This window comes from Schistocerca nitens, chromosome 3, assembly GCF_023898315.1.
Source record: "Schistocerca nitens isolate TAMUIC-IGC-003100 chromosome 3, iqSchNite1.1, whole genome shotgun sequence".
In the NCBI taxonomy this organism is placed as follows: domain Eukaryota; kingdom Metazoa; phylum Arthropoda; class Insecta; order Orthoptera; family Acrididae; genus Schistocerca; species Schistocerca nitens.
In genome coordinates this window covers 284,393,959-284,415,871 of record NC_064616.1, presented here as the reverse complement: position 1 = coordinate 284,415,871, position 21,913 = coordinate 284,393,959, and the positions used below count along the sequence as shown (strand labels likewise).

At 39.8% G+C, this 21,913-nt stretch overlaps 1 protein-coding gene across 2 annotated transcripts in view; it reads left to right on the top strand.

Annotated features, from left to right (window-relative positions):
• Positions 1 to 21,913, top strand: part of LOC126248253 (contactin) — a 163,633-nt gene that overhangs the window by 38,308 nt on the left and 103,412 nt on the right. For both annotated transcript variants that reach the window (XM_049949104.1, XM_049949105.1), the window contains exons 6-8: positions 1,865 to 2,042; positions 8,991 to 9,191; positions 14,945 to 15,047. In XM_049949104.1, the coding sequence (XP_049805061.1) occupies positions 1,865 to 2,042; positions 8,991 to 9,191; positions 14,945 to 15,047 (482 nt within the window). The remainder of the gene's footprint in view (positions 1 to 1,864; positions 2,043 to 8,990; positions 9,192 to 14,944; positions 15,048 to 21,913) is intronic.

The window sequence follows — 21,913 nt, the reverse complement described above, 5'->3', positions numbered from 1 at the left end:
GCTTTTCATTAATTAAAAAAAATAAATGTACTGCAAAGACAGGCAACAAATAAATTTCATTCATGTTAATCCTAATTTCAAGCTATCCTTTGCAGTGGTTGCTGATGATTCTGAAGAGAGTCATTCCTACAATTTACTGCAACCAGTATGTCGCTTTGTGCACTCTTTTTCCTATGTCTATCAAAAGACTGAGAGGGAGGAGGAAAACTAAGGTAACAACTAAGAGATAGTTAAATCTTCATGGCCAGAATCAACTGCCATCCAGGACATTAATAATGTAAATGAATGTTAGCTTGACAGAATCGCATTTATTCTTCAGTTAATTGCTTTGTAGGCCTCACTGGGCTGGAGAATACTGTTGTGAAATGTAAACAGTTTCATAACTCACCTGGCGCACGTAAAGTCCTTATCAGTGGGTAGACCTGTGTATGTCTTCAAGATTAATTTTTGGTGTATGGATTTATCGTATTTTCAGAAAGAACAATATAAGGTTTAAAGCGGATAAGACAGAAATGGTGGTATTCGTCTATGACACATCACTGCTCACCAGTCACCCTCACTGCAGCACTATAAACATAAATATGCCATGTTGATATTGCAGTCTGCTCTATCATAATCGTAAATATTTCCTAGTGTGCCACAGTGGACAGCTTCCTCACCGAATTGCTGTCCAATGCTTCCTTGATATAATGATCACTTGAAAGGTTCTCAGATGTTGCATCAGGTGGTGTCATGAAATATGCAAAATATTTCACTGAGACAGCTTCTCCTTCAGGTGTGGCTGTGGAGATAAGGAGATGCCTATTATGCAGGTTCCACAATGCTTGAGAACCTTTCATGTTTGCTTTCTGTTATGTTTTACATGGTACTGGTTTACCTCACAATGTTTCATTTTATTGCACTGGTGAAAGGGCTGTGTGTAAACAACCTACACATTTTGTGGCTATTGGCTAAAATTTTGAGTAGCATAGCTGAGGTTCTACCATCAAGGGTTTATAAGAAAACTGTAACTTTTGACGACAAGAAAAACAACTCATTTAATTTCAGTCCCTAGAATCCTCTTGGCTTTGTGTTGTCATCCATCCCAACTTTTAAGTAAATTTGGATGGCACTGAATTGATCATGTATTGTGATGGAGTAAATCTACTATGGAAGCAGGCAGTATCATTGAATTATAGTCTACATCAGTCTGCAGAAAGGTGGGGAATGAACCAAGTATAAAATGCTGCAATCATTGTTAAGGTTCTCCAGGTTGGCATGACAATTACAGTTTTATTCATATAGGCAGTTTGCATTAGTACAGTAGTAACAATAATGTAATTGACAGTTTAAGTTATGAACACCTTCATGGAATTTGAAAAAGTAGCTGTCAACCTTCACTTCCTGTCTTCATGAGAAAAGAATAATTTATGTTTTCAATCTCTGAAAGTGAACTTTGAATTGTCCTGCAGGTGCCTATTGTACTGTTCAAGGTGTAATAAAATATCAAGCTAGGTGGCACAGTGTTTAAAACACTTATCATGTGTTCAGGAGGAGAGGGGTTCAGATCCTTGCCCATCCATCCAGATTAAGGTTCCATGGTTTTCCTAAGTTGCTGAAGAGAAATGCTTTGAAGGTTCCCTCAAAAAGGCCTGTTTTACCCTTGCCCAATCTGAGCGTGGTTTCAATGTTCTGCAGGACAATAATCTGTAAATAATGTAGTAAGTGTCATTAAAACATTATCTCTGTCCATAATACTTGTTACTTCCCATTACAGTTTATAAATGACTGACATACCGTGTTAGCCACATCTTACAATATTGAAATGTGCATAAGTTTGCCTTAATTAAAGACTAATCATTAGCACTATTGGTTCCTGTTTTAGATTGAGGACAGAGCTTCGTACCATTGCAAGGCAACAAATATGTTTGGTACCATCATGTCTGAAAGTGTGCAGCTGTCTTTTGGTTTTATTGGTGAATTTAACCTCAAACGCTCACCAGAAACTGGAAATCAGAATTGGGGCAAAACTGTTTTTTGTGATCCTCCACAATTTTTTCCTGGTAAGTATGATTTATGATTCTTCTTTACAAATTCCTATTTATATACTACGTCACGTCTGTTTAAGTTACTGTTATGTCAGTAATTTAATCAAAATATTATTTTTGGCAGAATAATATAATATTTTTAATAACAACAGCTGAGATGTGAACAACTTGCACATCCCTTATTTCTAGTGTTCACTATTAATCCTCGAGAGGGTGCACTATTTTTCCTAACATGAGCGGACACACAGCGTACTTTCTACATATGTAAAGAATAGCTGACTTTAAGTTACCAAGGTAAACATGTATCAGCAAAAGCACGGTTTAATCTTATTTTGATTAAACAATGACAAAATAAACTTACATATTATGAGCTAAAGCACTGTTTAATTAAACAATAATGAAATAAACTTCCATTATATCACTCTGTTGCCACAGACAGGTGTTCCCTCACAGTAATGACCCACTTAAAGCGTTAAACAGCGCAGTTGCATCACATCCCAGCCAACTTCTTATTTGATTACTAATTATCTTGTCTACAACTGCCTCATTGTGAGATTGTGCTGCTAGTTCATAATCTGGCTCATTTCCTTATACGGATCGTTAATTTTTTTTTCTCATATAGCTTGCTGTTTATTTTTTATTACTGCTGCGCACACTTGGATATATGATAATATGATTTATCAGTGTGTTAGATGAAGCAATAAGGAAGGAATAGGTATGGGCTCACAGTTGCGAAACAACAATGGAACTGTGCAAAACAATTTTATTTTTGTTTGTTTCAAAAGCAATGCTGAATGGTCCTAGTGAAATGAAGTGCTGTTGTCAGTTCTCCTCATGCCAACCAATGAAAAGCAATCTCTCAGATCCGCGCATGCGCACTGCAGCACCACAGCGGCACAAACTCGAAGCGGTTAGCAGCCAACACGAGCACGCCATTCTTCACAGTACCAAAAAGTGTGGTTTGAGTACGTAATACTGTTAAAATTTCGCTAACCATGGACTTCCATAAAAGCAGGATAATGTAGAATATTGACTGTGTTCTGGAAACTGTCGTAATTGTCGCATTATGTCATTTTATTCTCATTCACATCGATGTCTTGTTTTGGATTTTACGTTTCAGAATATGAGTTAGGAATGGCGTGTAGTACCACATTGTACAAATAAATCTATAGAAACACCCAAAAAATTCATCAAATTTTCTGTTTTCCATTGTTCCTTAGTTGCTTCAAAGTTCATAGAGGTTTGTCCCATCTATGCAACTAATAGGAGGTAGTTTGTTTATTGCCATATGCGTTTTGCTTCCTTTATTCGTGATGATGCTTCACAAACAAAAGAAGCGAAATGCATATGGGAATAAACTGCCTTCAAGTAGTTGCTAAGATGGAACACATCTTCACAAACTCAAAAAATTGTTTAAGGGAGTGTCAAAGAATAAGGAGATGTATAGAATGGGGTTGTAGCTCGCTCCTAGAGATCAAAATGATGAAGTAGCCTACTTCCCTATGTGATACATCAACAATTTGATTCATAAAAACAAAATTTAAAAAATCGCCTTTTCGAGAGCATGTGGCGAGCGCAGTTACAGAAGTTCGTTGTAGTTTATAACATGCATCTGATGAATCGAAATGTTTCATATATGGTGGTATAGTCTGAAAATATTGTCATGGGAACCTTTCATCTCTGTCAACTGTTGTTAAGGATTCGATCGCAGATAAATACTTGTGACAAGCTAGAGTATGAAGGTGATTGCTGCTAGTTTCATTCGCAGTAATTTACGTTGTGCTCTTAGATTCTTGTCTGACCACACTCTCGGAAATCGCTATGTATTCCAAAAAAAATGGTGAGTTATTTGTGACAGGAAGTCGTATAAATGTCACTGTCAGTTATTTCATGCACAGTAATTTCATCTTTCATTTCTTAAACATATGGAAGTCACGAAATCGAAGATACTCGTTACTGAGAAAGCATGCTCTTACGTGTAAATTACAATGAATATTTCAGAAAAATGCTTAACTTTGACAATTAACGAAATCTCAAAATGTGTTGCAAACACAAAGAGGAAAAAAAAATGTTCGCATCCGGCAGTGTACGAACCCATGCCCTTTGCCATGGCATTTTGTTGCCTTACCGACTTCGCTACTACAACTCACATGCTGTCGGCACTTTATTGTATGTAATTCCATGCAAGAGAGACGCAGGCTGACTTTGTTGCCGAATGATGCCGGAGTAACCTATAAATGCATGAAATTTTGAAAGTTTTCCTCTATCAGACTTCACAAAATTTCTTTGCATTGTTATTTAACAGTTTTAAACATGTATTGATAATTAATAAGTAAACCATTTGTGGAAAAGAGTATGCAAAGTCACTGGTAATTTCAGCTAACACTCATGTAATGTACATAAGCAGAGCAACTGTCTTGATATTTAATGATCTTTAAGCTCTTAATTGCATAAAAATAACAGTTATTTTGAGAGATTATTGACCAAAAACTTTTTTTAAAAAAAATCATTCACAGTAACAACGCAACCTAACCATATTGCTAACAAAGGAAAATAGTCTATTATGAACTCACTTTCCAACCAGACGCGTCCTGTGGTGATTCTTTATTCTTTAGTAACACAATCACTAAATCGAAAACTAAAACCGCTCAATATGTTTAAAATAACAAATTATAGGTGTAAATAAATCACAGCTAACTGAACGACAGGGTTGTACTGAAAACCAAAACCTCTTTGTACAGTTTTCGAAAAATCAGCAGGAGGACCATTTGGTAACAGGTCTCAGAAGCTTACTGAATAGGAAATTTGGATAAAGGACTGAAAATGACGTCAATACTGAGACTAACCTACTGCACCACTGCACCGATCGGTATGAATGATATAGATTGGGGCCGCTGTTCAGATTCTTCCAGTCCTTAATCCTCGCCAACATAGTCCTGCGAAACTGTGTAAATCAGACCTACACCTCTTTGTAATATCTCCTCTCCTTCGGTAAAATTCTTATGCTGTGCAATCCCAACTCCGTGGATCCCATCTGACACATTAAAACTCTTGCCTTCCAGGAACTAGAGCAGTATGCACAATGCCACCTCAAAAAAACCTCTCCAATCTGTTCACTTCCTACTCCTACCTTGGACTACCTCTAGCCACCTCCTGTACTCCAGCCTCTAAACCTCCTCCACAGCCCCTCTTGACTGACAAACCCTGCCTTGCAAATCTACTACATTTACCCCCCACCCTCAAAAACTCCCTCCCACCACCATACAGAAACCACAACCTAAATGGACCCAAAACACAGTCATGAACTCTTCCTTCAGAAGTCTGAGTCCCACAGAAGTACCATTCATTTCCAAAGGTGTTACATTTTGCCCCACTCCCAAGTTCAATCATGTTGAAGTTGTTGAAGACCGTCCCTCCTTCTCCTGGTCCCTACAGTGGAAACATGTTTTCACCACCAACACTACCCGCCAGACTCAACCAAAGACCAATGTTGAACCATGCCTGACTCAGTTCACTCTTCCATCCAACCATGATCTCCCTAACTGCCCCCAGATCATCTGCTGTTAACTTTCCAGAATTTCTTAACCTCGAACTGTGCTTCACCACCATTCTCCAAATTCCCTCAACACACAAGTTAACCTTACATCCACAGAAAGAACCACAATCCACCACCTAAAAACAGATACTGAACTTATAATCTTACCTGCTGACAAAGGTTGCACTACTGTTGTTTTGAACTGCAAGAATTACCTGGCAAAAGGACTCTGCCAGCTGGCAGATTTGTCCACATACAAACTCTGCCACAATGACCCCATTCCAGAAATCCAGCAGGATCTTGAATCCCCCACCCTTTCCACTCCCTGCACTCCTTCCTTCTAGATGCTTCCTAAAGTCTCTAAACCAAACAACCCAGGACACCCCATTGTAGCTGGTTACTGTGGCTCCACTGAGAGAAACTCTGCTCTCACAGACCAACACTATACCCACAACCTACCGTAAGATACCAAGTGTTTCCTCCACCAACTCTCCCGCTGTTCCTGTGCCTTTACCACTCAGTGCCCTGCTCGTCTCTAATGATGGCACCTCCCTTTACACTAATATCCCATTATTGAACACTACCTTTCCCAGTGCCCGAAAGATTCCAGACCTACAACCTCCTTCCTGGTCACCATGACCAATAATATCCTCACCCACAATTACTGCTCCTTTGGAGGCATCACCTACAAAAAATCCAGGATATGGCAATGGGCACCTGCATGGCACAATCCTATGCCAACCTGTTCATAGACAATTTAGAGGAATCATTCCTAAGCACCCAGAATCCCAAACCCCTCACGTGGTTTGGATTCACGATGACACAATTGTGACCTGGATTGAGGGCAAGGTCATACTATCCACATTCCTCCAGAACCTCATCACCTTCTCCCCCATTTGCTTCACCTGGTCCTTCTCAACACAACGAGCCACACTTCTTGATGTTGACCTCTATCTCAAAGATGGCTATGTCACTATCCCCATCCGTATCAAACTTACCAATCACCAACAATACCTTCACTTCCACAGCTACCACCCATTCCATACCAAGAAGCCCCTTCCATACATGCTAGCCACCCACGGCCATCGCATCTTTAGTGATGAGCAGTCCCTCTCGAAATATACCAAGGGTCTCCCTGAGACCTTGACAGACCATAATTATCCTCCCAACCTTGTACAGAAACAGATCTTCAGTGCCTTATCTCTCCAGTCACCCACCATTTCCCAAGGTCCCATCATCTGGCCACAGAGGAGCAGTCCCTTTGTGACACAGTACCAGCTAGGCCTAGAGCAACTGAATCACAATCTCCACCACCATTTCCACTATGTCTCATCATGCCCTAAAATGATTAATGTCCTATTTACTATCCATCCCACAGCACCCACAGTGGTATTCCACCACCCACTGACCCTACACAATATCCCCGCCCACTCCTACTTCATCCCTGCTCCCACTTCCTGCCTTATGGCTTAAATCCCTGTATTAGACCTAGATGCAAGACCTGCCCAATACACCCTCCCACCACCACCTACTTCAGTCCAGTCTCGAGCGTCACCTATTCAATCACAGGAAGGGCTGCCTGTGAAACGTCACGTTATCTACGATCTAAGTTACAACCACTGTGCTGTGTTCTACGTGGGCATGACAACCAACAAGTTGTCTGTTTGTATGAATGGCCACCAACAAACTGTGGCCAAGAAACAGCTAGACCACCCATTTTCTGAGCACACTGCCCAACACACCATTCGTCATTTCAGTGACTGCTCAACAGCCTAAGCCATGCACTAGCTTTTCTGGATTGAACAGGCAGAAACCCTCCCATAACCCCCCTGGCTGCAACCTTCATTAGTCACTGTTTTTCACCTACCTATCCACATTCCTGCTCCCACTCCAGCACTTCACAGCCTTATATTCCACGAACACACCCACAGTGTCTTTATTTCTCTCCTCCCATCCTCCCCCTCCCAATCCTCCATCTAACCTCCCAACTGTGTCTAGCTGCCATACCCTCTCCACAACTCTTCCCTGTATGCTCACCAGCAGCACTTTACCGTCCCTGTCCCTACCCTACCCTGCTGTTCTCCCCGTTCCACTCCTCCTTAACTCCACCACTCCTCCTTACCCCCACCAATCATATTGCTTCTGTCATCATGCACTGTTGCTCACAGTCACGCCTCGACAGCCAGAGACGGTCATGTGTCTGTAAGTGAATTTGTGTGTGTGTGTGTGTGTGTGTGTGTGTGGTCTAATTAAGAAGAAGGCCTTTTGGCTGGATGCTTACTTGTTTAGCAGTCTTTTTGTTGTGCCTGTCTGCAATTCAACATCTCCACTATATGGTGAGTAGCAGTCTATCTTTTTCATAATATATTTATTTTTCTGACTTATTTATTGTGCAAGCTACAGATTCGTTTTTAATGTGTGTGGTTTATTCCAGATAAGAGACCAACGAAGTTGTGTATTGGGAAAGTCTATTAAGTGTTGACATTTTGTATGTATTCGAATTGTATTTATGGAGGAAAAGTAGTTGTAATTCATTTGTGGAACTGTAATATGTATGTACCAGGAGACATTGTTCTTAAGGGGGGTAGGACGTGAAACAGGCAGCCTTGGAGCAGGAGAGGCACCAGAGGACATTTTAATTTGCACTGTCTATACTTTTACAAATAAATTCACAAAACTTTGTCAGCATGACCAGAAAGGATTCAGGATTCGCACTAATAGGAGTGGAAGTTCAAAAACATAACAAAACAAATTTTTTTACATGTGAAATTTCATCATTTTTTCACTTAGTATTGGCTGTATTTGTTGCTGTAGGTACGCTTTTCTTCATAAGTAAGAGAGATTCTTCGATGAAATTTGCTCAGCATACAAACCATACTTACAGGTGTATGAAACTCTAAAATTTCCCAAATCTGTTAAAAACTGTGGTAAAAATTTAGATAATTAACTATAAAATTCGAGTTTTCTCTAAACACAAAGTTTAAAATGTAACAGCTCATTAATTTTTTCATAGATTAAATAAATCCTTAAGTTTTATACACCTGTAAGTATGGTTTGTAAGCTGTGCAAAATTCATCGAGGAATCTCTCTTACTTATGAAGAAAAGTGTACCTATAGCAACAAATGCAGCCAACAGTAAGTGAAAAAAATCATGAAATTTCACTTTTAAAAAATATTATTTTTTCATGTTTTTGAACTTCCACTGCTATGAGTGTGAAACCTGAATCCTTCCTGGTCGTGCTAACAAAGTTTTATGAATTTATTTGTAAAAGTATAGACAGTTCAAATTAAAATGTCCTGTGGTGCCTCTCCTTCTCGAAGTCGGCCCATTTGACGTCCTACCTCCCTTAAATGGATGATATTACTGTGGTTAAGTAATGTAAGTGAAAATCTTACGTTGTTCTACTTCGGAATTTTACATTTTGCAGGTGTTAATTATTACTGGGCTCGAGATTACTTCCCGAATTTTGTTGAAGAAGATAAAAGAGTATTTGTTTCATACGATGGAGCACTATATTTTTCAGCCCTCGAAAATATTGATCGTGGTAATTACAGCTGCAGTGTACAAAGCAAAGTGTCAGATAAGGGAAGGACTGGACCTTTCTTTCCACTCCGTGTTAATCCAAACTGTAAGTATGAAGCAAATAGTCGTATTTGTATGCAACCAAATTTTCCAGAAAGATTATAGTGCATTTAAAATTTGTTGTGACTTTTGACAGTTCAGCATGGGCAAGTGGAGGGAACTGTAGTTGCCAGTGTGTGCTGAGCGTGTCGGTGGGTGACAATAACACCAGGCTATCTCTGCACGTAACTTGTCAAGCTCGCTTGACTGCTTGAACTGCAAGCTGTGCAAGTCGGCCGATCTGCAATCTCTGAGTCTTGCACATCTTATAGCTTCATTTGTCGGCTTCATTATGAATTGCCTATCATTTCATTAATGGTCATAGTTATTGTGATATTTTGATATTAAGGTGAACTACTGTAAGAAGTTCTTAAAGTTTGCAGTGAAAAATATGGGTCATTATGAATTAGTGTCGGTGTGTGTTGGGTCATATGTTGCTGTGTATGAGATTTAGGTAACATACAGAATTATTCTTTAAACTTAGAAGGATATTGCTATCCGTCTCCAGTGTTGAGAAAAATGGATTGTATGTATAAGGGCTCTGTCACAAACGCACATGCCACTGAAAAGGCAAGAATGAAATATTAATAAATCCCTCGTATCTCATAAATTGTCTGAAACATCAAAACAAGATTTTGGCAAATGATAGCACACAAAGAGGTGACTATTTTGCCATTTGATTAATATGTGAAACTTTTATACCTACTGCGATATTCAAGCAACTATAGATGTTTTTAAATGAAATAATGTAACTTTAAGGACGATCAATAGCCGATGAAATGGGAGTTGCTGTGGTTTTTGCAACAATATAAATAAATAAGTTGTACATTTATTTTTATACTGAGAATGGGCTCTTTCGTAAATATTGATCTGTTTCGCCCTCAGTTGCTAATTTAATAATGCACTGATTTATGATTCTGTCACAGTGTCAACTGCATTAGAATGTTAGTGAGATGAATATTTGTAAACTGCTTTGTTTAAGCAAATGAAGCAGATGTTAACATTGCAACAAGAAAAGTAACATATCACTCAAAACTCGACACAGTCCCTTATGAATCCATGTTTCCTCAACTATCAACTTGGTATGACTGACAACTTGAGACCAGCTCCTGTGATGTAACATTTGCAATGACTTCTTTTGTCACCATTTCAGCCTCACTGAGCATGTATGTCATGTTTTTTGCCACATTACTTTTCACCTAAACCCATATATTCCCAGTCAGATTTAAAAGAGCACGATACGGAGGAAGCCTGATTAAACATTATCCAGGTCGTTGACCCGGTAGTGTGTTTTTGGCTTGTACTGCAAGATCCATTAACTTCACCTTACACAAGCTAGGTTTAACTTTATCTAACCAAACATTTCTTTGTATCCAGAGAAAAATAGCCACTTTCCTCTGCTGCATTGTTGGAGCTTTAGCCATAACAACTGACTGGTATGGTGCATTGTCCATTACTACTGTCGAATTTGGAAGAATATTTTGTGGCAGAACATTATCTTCACAGCTGGTGAAAGTGTTCTTGGATGACCATTTTTATTGCGAATTTCGTGTTCAGACGTGCTGTACTGTTATTAATCCAGTGCCATCACGAAACTATCGTTCACAGTACCTGACGAATGTAGAACACTTCAACGCCAGAAAATATCACTTTACAATGAGAGCTAATGAACATAGGTGCATCTAATGTGCGATACCATGTGGTGCTATTTAACCATATTATGGGAACGGGTGCTTTACCAACTGAACTGCTGGCGGTATGGAAAGCCGGCTCGCCATTGGCGTTACCTGGGCAATAGTGTCATGTCTGCTCTGGTGGGACAAACTTCAAAAGTTGCAACTAATTTTAAATGCACTATAGCTGCACTTAATAATATTTTGCCTATGGCATTTGCATGCATTATGCATATTAATTTCACACAGTTTAGCTGTTGTTAACTGTCATCTTGTCTGTGCATTGTACGTTTTGATCCTTGTGTGTAATAAAGATTATTGCATTGGGAAGAAGTCGTATAAACCCAAATGTGTTTCAGCATCTTTTTTGTGCCATTGTCAGTAAGTACATTTCATTCAAATCTGTAAAATGTGAACATGTTTCAAGTGATAATTATTCAACAAAAATTAGGCCTAAAACAGTTTTTGTTTGTTGTTGTCATTAACTTAGGTTTTTTGCTTTAATTGGGCCATATAGAACCATCTTTTCATTATTGTATGTCCGCCCCTGGTAGCTGAATGGTCAGCGTGACGGATTGTCACTCCTCTGGGCCTGGGTTTGATTCCCGGCTGGGTCAGGGAATTTTCTCCGCCCAGGGACTGGGTGTTGTGCTGTCATCATCATCATCATCATCATCATCATCATCATCATCATCCTATCATCCTCATTGACTGCAGGTCGCCGAAGTGGCGTCAAATTAAAGGCCTGCACCCGGCGAACAGTCTGCCTTACAGGGGGCCCATAGCCATACTGTTAAATAAATAAATAAATAAATTATCGTATGCTGGTAGTTTGTCATCTGCAACTAAATGTTGTTGTGAATTTGGTTGGCAAGTTAACACAGCACTTTACACCTGAACATAATTTTGTTGCTCAGAAATGTTTCGCTTCTGTATTTGTGATTACTTACATTTTGCTATTGAAAGTCCTTTTTCATCTGCATTGTCATAACTTAGTTGAGCAGCACACACAAATACTACACACAATTCTTCTAACTACTTCCTAAATAACACTTTCTACAGAACCAAATCGCAGTGTGTCCAGTCCCAGTTGATGTTCACTTGTTTCAAGGTAGTATGGCACCAAATTTGGATTTTGTTTACTTCCCACCCCCACCCCCACCCTCTCTCTCTCTCTCTCTCTCTCTCTCTCTCTCTCTCTCTCTCTCTGTGTGTGTGTGTGTGTGTGTGTGTGTGTGTGTGTGTGTGTGTGCGTGCGTGCGTGCGTGCGGACATGCATGTTTAGCTTATGATATAGGATGTGATCGGATTTTAGTATTTTAAAATCTGTTTCTGTGTTACTTGGTGATGGTTGTGGGCTATTAGGTGGTCGGCAAATGGGTTGTTCTGTGTTGTCCTACTAGGTTTTGTATATACGTGGCCTGTTCATTCCCTTTCTGTTCGTCTATCACATAAGTGTCATAGCAGTTTTCTCCTGCTATTTGTTGTATTGCATTTAATGCTTGTTTGTTTTTAATTAGTTAATTTTGCCTATGGTCTGGACCATTGCTTGGTGATTGTCACTTACTGAAGTGTTCTCACTGTTAAATTTGACAGATAATACATTGAGACAGCAGTTTTGTTATTGGAGGTCTAACCTTGTTGTACTTGTTTCATTTTGTAGTAACACCGAGTGAGAGGTGATGCAGTGGTATGACACTTGACTTGTATTTGGGAGGACAGCAGTTCTAATCCTGGCACAGAAATCAAGATTTAGGTGTTCCACCATATCTCTAAAACACTTAAGGCAGATGGCAGGACCGTTCTTAACAACATTTTTATTGACAAAAAGTTAAAATCATAATTATACTTTCACAAGCTCAGTGCTTTTTTTTTGGCAATGTCAGTCAACTCCTTAAAAAAATGTGTTGATGAAGTACCATATTTACTTGAGTCTAAGCCGCACTCGAATCTAAGCCACACCTAAAAAATGAGACTCAAAATCAAGGGAAAAAAATTTTCCCGAATCTAAGCCGCACCTGAAATTTGAGACTCGAATTTCAAGGGGAGAGAAAAGTTTTAGGCCGCACCTCCAAATCGAAACAAAGTTGTTCCATTGTAATATGAGACACAATTTAGGTTGAATGAGTGACGATACAGCTACAGTAGTTTGGTTCGAATAATAGGCTTAGCAGTTAAGCTTTACCAGGTAGCCATTGCTATGCGTGAGGCGCTCCGTCCGTATTTATACGGGTACCCTTCCTTTTTCACGTTCTTCGTCTGGTTTGAATTGATTGCTTATTTTTCTTTGATCTGATAAGCGCCGTTCTCTTTGTTATAAGTGTTTACGTCATTCTAAGCTGAAAATGCATTATTGTACTATGTCGTGCATTGTTTGTCGAATTCTCATAATGAATGTTTACGACCTGTCACCGCTCGCGCCATGACTTGCTTTTGTGTGTGCTACTGCCGCTTACAATTAAAAAAAAAAAAGAGAGAGGAATCATCTTGTTAGCGAAACAATGAAATGAGACTGCTATTTGTTGTTGCTTACATTGCTGATTTCTTTGATAATGATCAACAAGAACCAAATAATAGACTGCATATGATAGATGATGTTCTGAAAGAACGTTTAGCGAAAATTTTTCTCCGTTTGAAAATCTTTGCAGACGCCTCTTTAGTACATTACATTCTGCACAGAAATTAGAGTCATCTTAGATTTAAAAATCTAGTCAGTTGCCGTGCTTCATTTCTGACTGTATCACTATTCGGCATAAGAATAATACAAATATGAACATGACATGATATGTATATTCTTCCGCGTTTGCTGTTGACTCACTCTAGTTTCATAGTTTATTAGGCAGACAGGATTTAAATGAGATGGCAGCAAACACAAAAGAATACATGGCAAAATGTTTATGTTCGTATTATTCTTATGGTGAAGAGAATACTGCATGTGATTCACAATTCATAAAAGTTCCTATTAGCAACCATCTCTTGTCACAGGTAGGAAAAAATTCAGAACGTAGAGTTAACCATATTGACAAACATCCCAAACAGTCTTGCCAGTCGGATTTATGTAGTACATTGAAAGGCTGCTACATTCGAAGATGAACAATACGGAATTTGTATTTACTTCGTTGGATAATGTATGAAAATACAGTGGTCGAAACTTGGGGCGGAGAAAAAAAGCTCATCTTCCACTTTTTTTTTTTTTTTAATAACGCAGTATATTCGACGGCAGAAGTTAGTTGTGGCGGCACCTACCAACATTTTAAAGAACTTCCGATTACTTTTCACTCGATTCTAAGCTGCAGGCGGTTTTTTGGATTACAAAGACTGGAAAAAAGTGCGGCTTAGATTCGAGTAAATATGCTAAGAGTTAGTGAGATCAGATAACTAGTCTATAACCCTGATCTCACCCAACGGACTTTCTGTGTTAACTATTCAAAATGTCTGGCATTGCCTTTTTAACAACGAAACATGCTTCATTTAGCACCTATGTATATAGGCTCCTATGCTTTTATTTGTACTTGTGTGGTAGTTGCTGTTTTTTTAGCCCTATCTTTACAGAGACTGTATTATGTGGAGAGTACCTCTCATCACAAACTGTTCTTCTAGATACATGTATATCCAGTGCTTGCTTGATCAACTGTTTTTCTAAACATCTGCCCAACACTAAAGGCTTCAAGGACATAGCAGCAAGTATATTTTATCTACAGGCTCAAAGTTGTTGATGAGAAAGAATTATTTTTATCTCTGCCTGGTACATGCTTTGTTGACTGTATGTGACTGGCTAAAACTGGGAGGAAAGGAGAGAATGATGTGAGAGGTTGAAGTTTGAAGTCTGTCTATGGTGGATCATATTTGACAGTTGTTCCCCAAGTTTGAGTCGTGAGTCCAGCACACAATTTTAATTTGTCGCATAAAATAAATGCACTTGTGTACTCTGCAGAGATTAAGAGAATTCTATTTCGGCAAACTTATTTTCTTCATAACTATTTTTGATATACATAACTTATATGCTATCATACAATAATGGTACTTTGTACACTGCAAACATTATAAAAATTGTTTATTCATTCATAAATTACATTTCATGTTTCAGCAAACTATCAGCAGTTGAAATTTCCTAACAACTTCCCAAAGGCTTTCCCGGAGGCACCTGTTGCGGGACAAGATGTACGTTTAGAGTGTGTTGCCTTTGGATAGTAAGTAACTGATTTTTACTCATTCATATGCTGATTTCTATTATCATCTTATGCTGTTTTAGGCAGAGAGAGAGAGAGAGAGAGAGAGAGAGAGAGAGAGAGAGTTTTGTTTCATTTCATTTGTCTTAACATTAAAATTATTATTGGTATGAAGAGCAAGAGTCATGTTCATCATGATATGCCTGTATATGGAGAAGGATGCCTTTCATTTGTGGCTAGAGTACCACCCAGTTTGAGAGTATTTTATGACACACAGCTTGTATAAAATTTGCCATTGTGTCTGAAGTTATTAATGGATTACATGATAGGAATAATTCATCTTTTGCTTGATGCGAAATTTATCACCTTGCACATAGTTGCAGACTGATGCCCTGAGGTATTTATGATTAATGATTGCATTGTGGAATGTGAATTTTCTTCTGCGACGTCATCACAGGTCGGGAGAATGAGGTGTAAAACTGGTTGCATGAACAGGTGCTATGTACTGTGAGAGCTTTGAGCTGTTGTTTATTTTGCACAAACCAGTTTCTTGATAGTGGTGGTAACAATCGTGAAGTTGTGTTTGTGTATGTTTTCTTGAAGTTTTGACTCCGTAATTCAACAGTTTCAGGAGCGTGCTGATTTGGACCTACTAATGTTTTCTTCTGTGGCTTCTGCCAACTTTAATGAACAGACATCACTGTAGTGCAGTAGCGCTGTAGTAGCTCTAAGTCTTTTGGCTGCACAGCTAGAAGGAGGTGGACATAATTATACAGGGTGTCTCAGGAGAAATGGTCAATATTCAAGTATATGACAGGAATGATCATTGGAAGCAAAAAAATCTAGTAAACATGGGCTCTGTAACTTAAAGAGCTATGAACACTTGTTTGGCACAAAAGATGTGTTTCACAGTAACGAAGATGAACAAGTGCTTATAGCTCTTATGGTATGCATTTTAGAGCCTGTGTTTACCAGACATTTTTTTCTTGTTTTGAACCATACTTCCATCTCTCAATATATGGAAAGGAAAGAGCTTGTAGCAGAAGAGGTTTGTTTCACAGTATAGAAGATGGTAAGTGCTCATAGCTCATAAGGTATGCATCATAGAGCCATGTTTATTAAACTTTTTTTGCATCGGATGATGGTTCCTGTCATGTCCCTGAGTATTGACTATTCCTTCTGGCACAGTCTGTGTACAGAAAGTCTCCTCTGAACCAATACTGCACAAAAAAAAATTCAAGTAGCACTTGGGCCCATCCATTAACCACAGCAAGATATGTCCCCTGTAATACATTTAGCTGATACTCTTATTCAATCCGAGGACATCCTCCCCCTGTGAGGTGTTCTCTTAGCACGTCGGCGGTTGCTGAGACGCTGGCGTCGGCGTTGGTGGTGGCATCGGTGTAATTGCCCCATTCATTTTCTTTGCCGAGCGTCTTTTTAATTAGACTCAATGCTGGTTTCCATGCCTTCCTGAAGTTATAGCCGCCATCTCAGTTGATGAGTCCGTCCCTGGTACGAATTTTGATAGCCTCTCTAACGATGCTGTGCCAGTATTTAGATATCTGTGCCAAGACCCTGGTATGTTGGTAGTCCATTTCGTGATTTTCGGACAAACAGTGCTCTGCGTCCGCCGACTTGTTTCGGTTCCTAAGTCGCGTGTGCCGCTGATGTTCTTGGCAACGATCTTTGATGGTGCGCACTGTGTGTCCAATATAAGTCTTCCCACACTGACACGGAATCTTGTACAGGCCGGCCTTTTGCAAACCGAGATTGTCTTTGACACTTCCCAATAATGCTTGTGTTTTGTTGGGTGGGCAAAAGACAGTTCCTACTCGGTGTTTCCTCAATATTCGTCCTATTTTCCCTGATAGTACCCCAGTATATGGTATATAGGCAATGGCTCTCTCTTCCTCCATGACTTCTTCCAGCTCCACACGCTGTATGGTAGAGGTGGGGCGGAGAGCACGTCTGATCTGCCATTCCTAGTACCCATTTTTCCGGAATACAGTTTTGAGGTGTTCCAGCTCATGGGGCAGACTATTTGTGTCAGAGATGGTGTGCGCCTTGTGCACCAGTGTTTTTAGCACCACATTCCTCTGCGAAGGGTGTTGGCAGCTGTTCACATGCAAATACAGGTTGGTATGCTTTTTCTTCCTTTATACCCTGTGGCCAAAGGTGTCATCCACTTGTCTTTTGACCATGACGTCCAGGAATGGTAATCTTCCTTCTGCGTTGGTCTCCATGGTGAATTTCATGTCCGGATGTATGGAGTTCAGGTGTGTAAGGAAGTCTAGGAGGTTGTCCCTTCCATGGAGCCAGATCACGAACGTGTCATCCACATAACGGAGAAAACAAGTAGTTGCCATACAGACGATGCCAAAGCTTCCTCCGCGAAGTACTCCATATAGAAATTCGCGACCACAGGCAAGAGTGGGCTCCCCATTGCGACTCCATCTGTTTGTTCATAGTATTCTCCATTAAAGAGAAAATACGTGGAGGTGCTCTGGCCCCATGGAAGAGACATGCTCCTAGACTTCCTTACACACCTGGACTCCATACATCCGAACATCAAATTCACTATGGAGACTGAAGCAGAAGGACAATTACCACTCCTGCACGTCATGGTCAAAAGAAGAGTGGATGACACCCTGGGCCATGGGTTATACAGGAAGAAAACGTACACTGGCCTGTATTTGCATGCAGATAGCTGCCACCACCTTTCACAGAGGAATGGGGTGCTAGAAACACTGGTGCACAGGGCACGCACCATCTCTGATACAGTGTGTCTGCCCCATGAGTTGGAGCACCTCAAAACTATATTCCGGTAAAATGGGTACTCAGAATGGCAGATCAGACGCGCTCTCTGCCTCACCTCTACAGTACAGCGTGTGGAGACAGAAGAAGTCATGGTGGAAGTGGTAGCCACTGCCTATATCCTGTATAGGATGAATATTGAGGAAACACTGAGTAGAAAATGTCTATTTCCCGCCCAATAAAACATGAGCATTACTGGGAAGTGTCAAAGACGATCTTGGTTTGCAGAAGGTAGGCATATACCAGATTCTGCTCAGTGTGTGAAGACTGATATTGGACAGACAGTGCACACCGTCGAAGATCGTTGCCGAGAACATCAGAGGCACACTAGGCTTGGGTACCCCAACAAGTCGGCAGTCACAGAGCACTGTTTGTCCGGAAAACCACAAAATGAACTACCAACATACCAGGGTCTTGGCACAGACATCTAAATACTGGGACGGCATCGTTAGAGAGGCTATCGAAATTCATAGCAGGGATGGACTCATCAACTGAGATGGCGGCTATAAGCTCAAGAAGCCATGGGAACCAGCATTGAGTCTAATTAAAAAGACGCTCAGCAAAGAAAACTAACAGGCAACCAGGGCGGATGAGCCAATTGTACGCCTCGCGGGGGGGAGGGGTCTCAGGATCTCAATTCCTCAGTGCACCTGACGATGGCAACATGTCTGATCACCAAAATATTGTATTGTGCCCATTGGACACTATGGACCGGCAGTACACCCGTGGACTGTTTGAGTATGTGGAGATATGTTTGTATGTGAACTTGAAGGCACTGGAGCCTGAAATATTAGCAATACAAAACTCCTTGTATGCTCTAACACCACAAGTAATTTTTGAGTTGTCCAGTGCATTTATGTAAATAAATCCAGAAAGTCGAGGTCTCGTGCACAAGGAGGCTGTGGAAGGGGACCTCATTCTGCTGTGTACCAAGGCACATGGTAAAGGTCACTTAGAACAGGTAACCTGTAGCACATTGTGCTGTCCCTATACCTGCTACAAGAGGACTTAAAAACCGCGAGTTACATATTATAACAACAGATCAAATAACTTTTATTGACTGCTGAACTACACTTCAAAGTGACACAAATATATGACACTATTTTTCAGCGTAATCACCAAGCCTCTGTAAAAAATAGTCGGAATGTTCTACCAGTCATTCAGTTCCAGAACAGTAGGACTCCATTCCTCAGTCACAGAGCCTTTCGAGAACTGCTATGTGAACGTCCTCATAGTTGGAAAATCTCTTTCCCTCCAGATGTTCTTCCTCAATTACCTGGACGCTGTCATCTGTGGTTGATGTCAACAGCCTTGCAACCCGATCAGCATAACCCTCATCTGCGCTGCGTTGATCAAATTGTCTGTACCATTTCACTATGGCTGGATATGACTTTCCAGTTGGTCCATGTACTGCAAGGATTTCACCATGAATCTGTGTGCAGTTTAGGTGTTTTTGCCCACAAGAATCATACTGTCCAGTGTACTTCAGCTTTGGAAGCCATTTCCAGTTTCTGTGCCCTTTCACTCCCACACTGTGACGCACTTAATAACTGCACTGCAGTAGAACTGTATCTGCAGGAAACCCAGAACTTGTTCTTTTTTCTGAAACTGTGCCACTCTTGTTCCACACTGGTATTAGTGTGGGACAACATGTGTAAATTAGTCCTCCCCCCTCCCCCTGGGGTGATACGAAACAATTTTAACATGTGTCTGGCACAAGGATTTCTTCCTTAATGAAAGTACCTGTCAGTGGATGGTGACTTTTCCATATCCACTTGTTTATCTCAGAATATGAATGTATTTATATTCTGTGTTATTGCATCCAAAATGCTATTTATTTATTTATTTATTTATTTTAAGTTCTGTGCTGTGACTCCCTATCTAGTTTTGTTAGTACACTGTAAGGTTGGCTACTCTTCCATTTACGTTGTAAATGATCACCCAGTGAAATTCTCGTGGTTTGTTCAGTTTGTGAATTCATATCTTAAGTGAATGAGCCTTTAACAATCTTCTGTTATCAGTTTTTACATTGTGGTTATTTAACCATCTTGGAATGTTTTATTAATGGTAATTGCACTATCAAATGCCCACAACTTACAGTCGTATTATTGCAACATGCGAGGAATTGTAAATATGAATTAAGCTGTAGCATTGTAACAGTATATACTCATTACGGCTAGGAAGTAGCACCTTTTTGTTTGAAATTACATCTTATCTATTGATTTTTTCCCCTCATGTTATACACACAAATCTATCAGTTTACTGATAGTTAATGCAGACTTCTCAGTTAGTTTCTAACTACATCTTGTGTCAGTTACTGCATGCCTTGACTCTTTCTACACCCTAGTAGTGTGTCCTCCACCTCGTCTTACCACAAACCAGGCAGTGTGATTTACAGTTTCTGGAGATTATTTTATGGACAAACAGGCAATCACTCCCTTAACCTGTCGGTCAGAAGGGTGCTAGAGTGTAGCTGTTGTATAAAAACGTAGTGTGCTATACAAATTTGAGAAATATAGACCCTCCTGTCTCTTATTGATTGTAACAATTTTCTGAATTAAATTTTCTTTTATGTGCAACAGTATAATTGTTATCTGTATGTTATACTACAGGACTATGTAGTTTATTGATGACTCTCATTTGTGTAGAAGAAAAAGCGAGAGAGATGGCCCACAGGAATTGTACTGATGAAGAAACATGTTCATATCTCAATCTGGCCATTTTAATTTAGATCATCCCCATCTGGCCATCCAGATTTATATTCTCCATGATTTCCCAAAACAACTCCAGGCAAATTTTTCCCTTGAAAAGGGCGTTGCCAATTTCCTTCCCCATCAGAGATTGTGCTTCACCTCTAATGACCATGCTGTCAATGGGACATTACACTCTAATCTTCCTTCCTTCTTTCCGTTCAATGAGAGGACAGTTCCTTTGAGGAAACCACAATGGTTATCAGCCCATGTCAGAACAGGACCAATTTGTTAATTTAGTGATCGATTGTTAATATACCGAGCGATTGTTAATATACCAGGCTGTTTTTCAGGAAGGGAACTATTCACATCTGCATCCCACGGTGCTAATTTAGGTTTTGCTGTTTCACTAAATCACTTATATCTTGGTGGCTAAATGAGTTTCCATTTGCATGCTTGTAACCAAATTTTTCCCACTTGTCTTTTTATGAGCCACACTCCAGGCTAATAATAATAATAATAGTAATAATAATAATAATAATAAAAGGAAAAGGAAATGAGTTGTATCAGAGACCTGTTGAATGGATGCTCAAGAAAAGTAACACGCTCATCACTGGCATTGGAAAAACTAGAATTACAGGCTAACTAAATTTTTTTCAGATGTTATAAACTTCCAGAACAATATTCTCTTTTCCAGCAACAGCTCTTCCAGTTTGAGCATTCCTTATTTTTTGGCCTGCTAGTAGTTGTATAATTTAAGTGTGAGCTGAGAATAGTGAACAGTGATGTTTAATGGTTAATCATATGGCATTCCATCTATCGTGATGTTAACTCTGTGTCGTCTCCTAGCAAGTTCCTTTATTGTGAAGTATTTGTACATGTGTGAATGGGTTGTGGAGGAGGAGGAGGAGGAGGAGGAGGAGGAGGTGGAGGAGGTGGTGGTGGGGGGATTTGTGTGTTGGCTGATAATGTATGATATAACAGTGGGATCGTGATATATAAAACTAAAGGAATTATTTTGGTTATAATGTGATATGAAGAGCCAGATACCGTGTACAGGTCTCTCTCTCTCTCTCTCTCTCTCTCTCTCTCTCTCTCTCTCTCTCTCTCTTTTTTTTTAAAAACGTTGTTCTTCATACATGTTGTGCCCCCAGGACAGGGTTGTTTTATTGATAAGCAAAAATTCAGATATCTGTGTTGTATTGTTCATTTGAGTGGTGTTGTGCCTCAAGTTAATATTTAATGAAAGTATTTTACTAACCTTTGTACAAAATACATTTACTACTCATTTGTCTGTTGGTTAACTACAATCACAGGCACATTGTACACTCATTTTCTATGGGTATGTATTATTATCTTTGTGGTAGAGCTTAAAAGTGA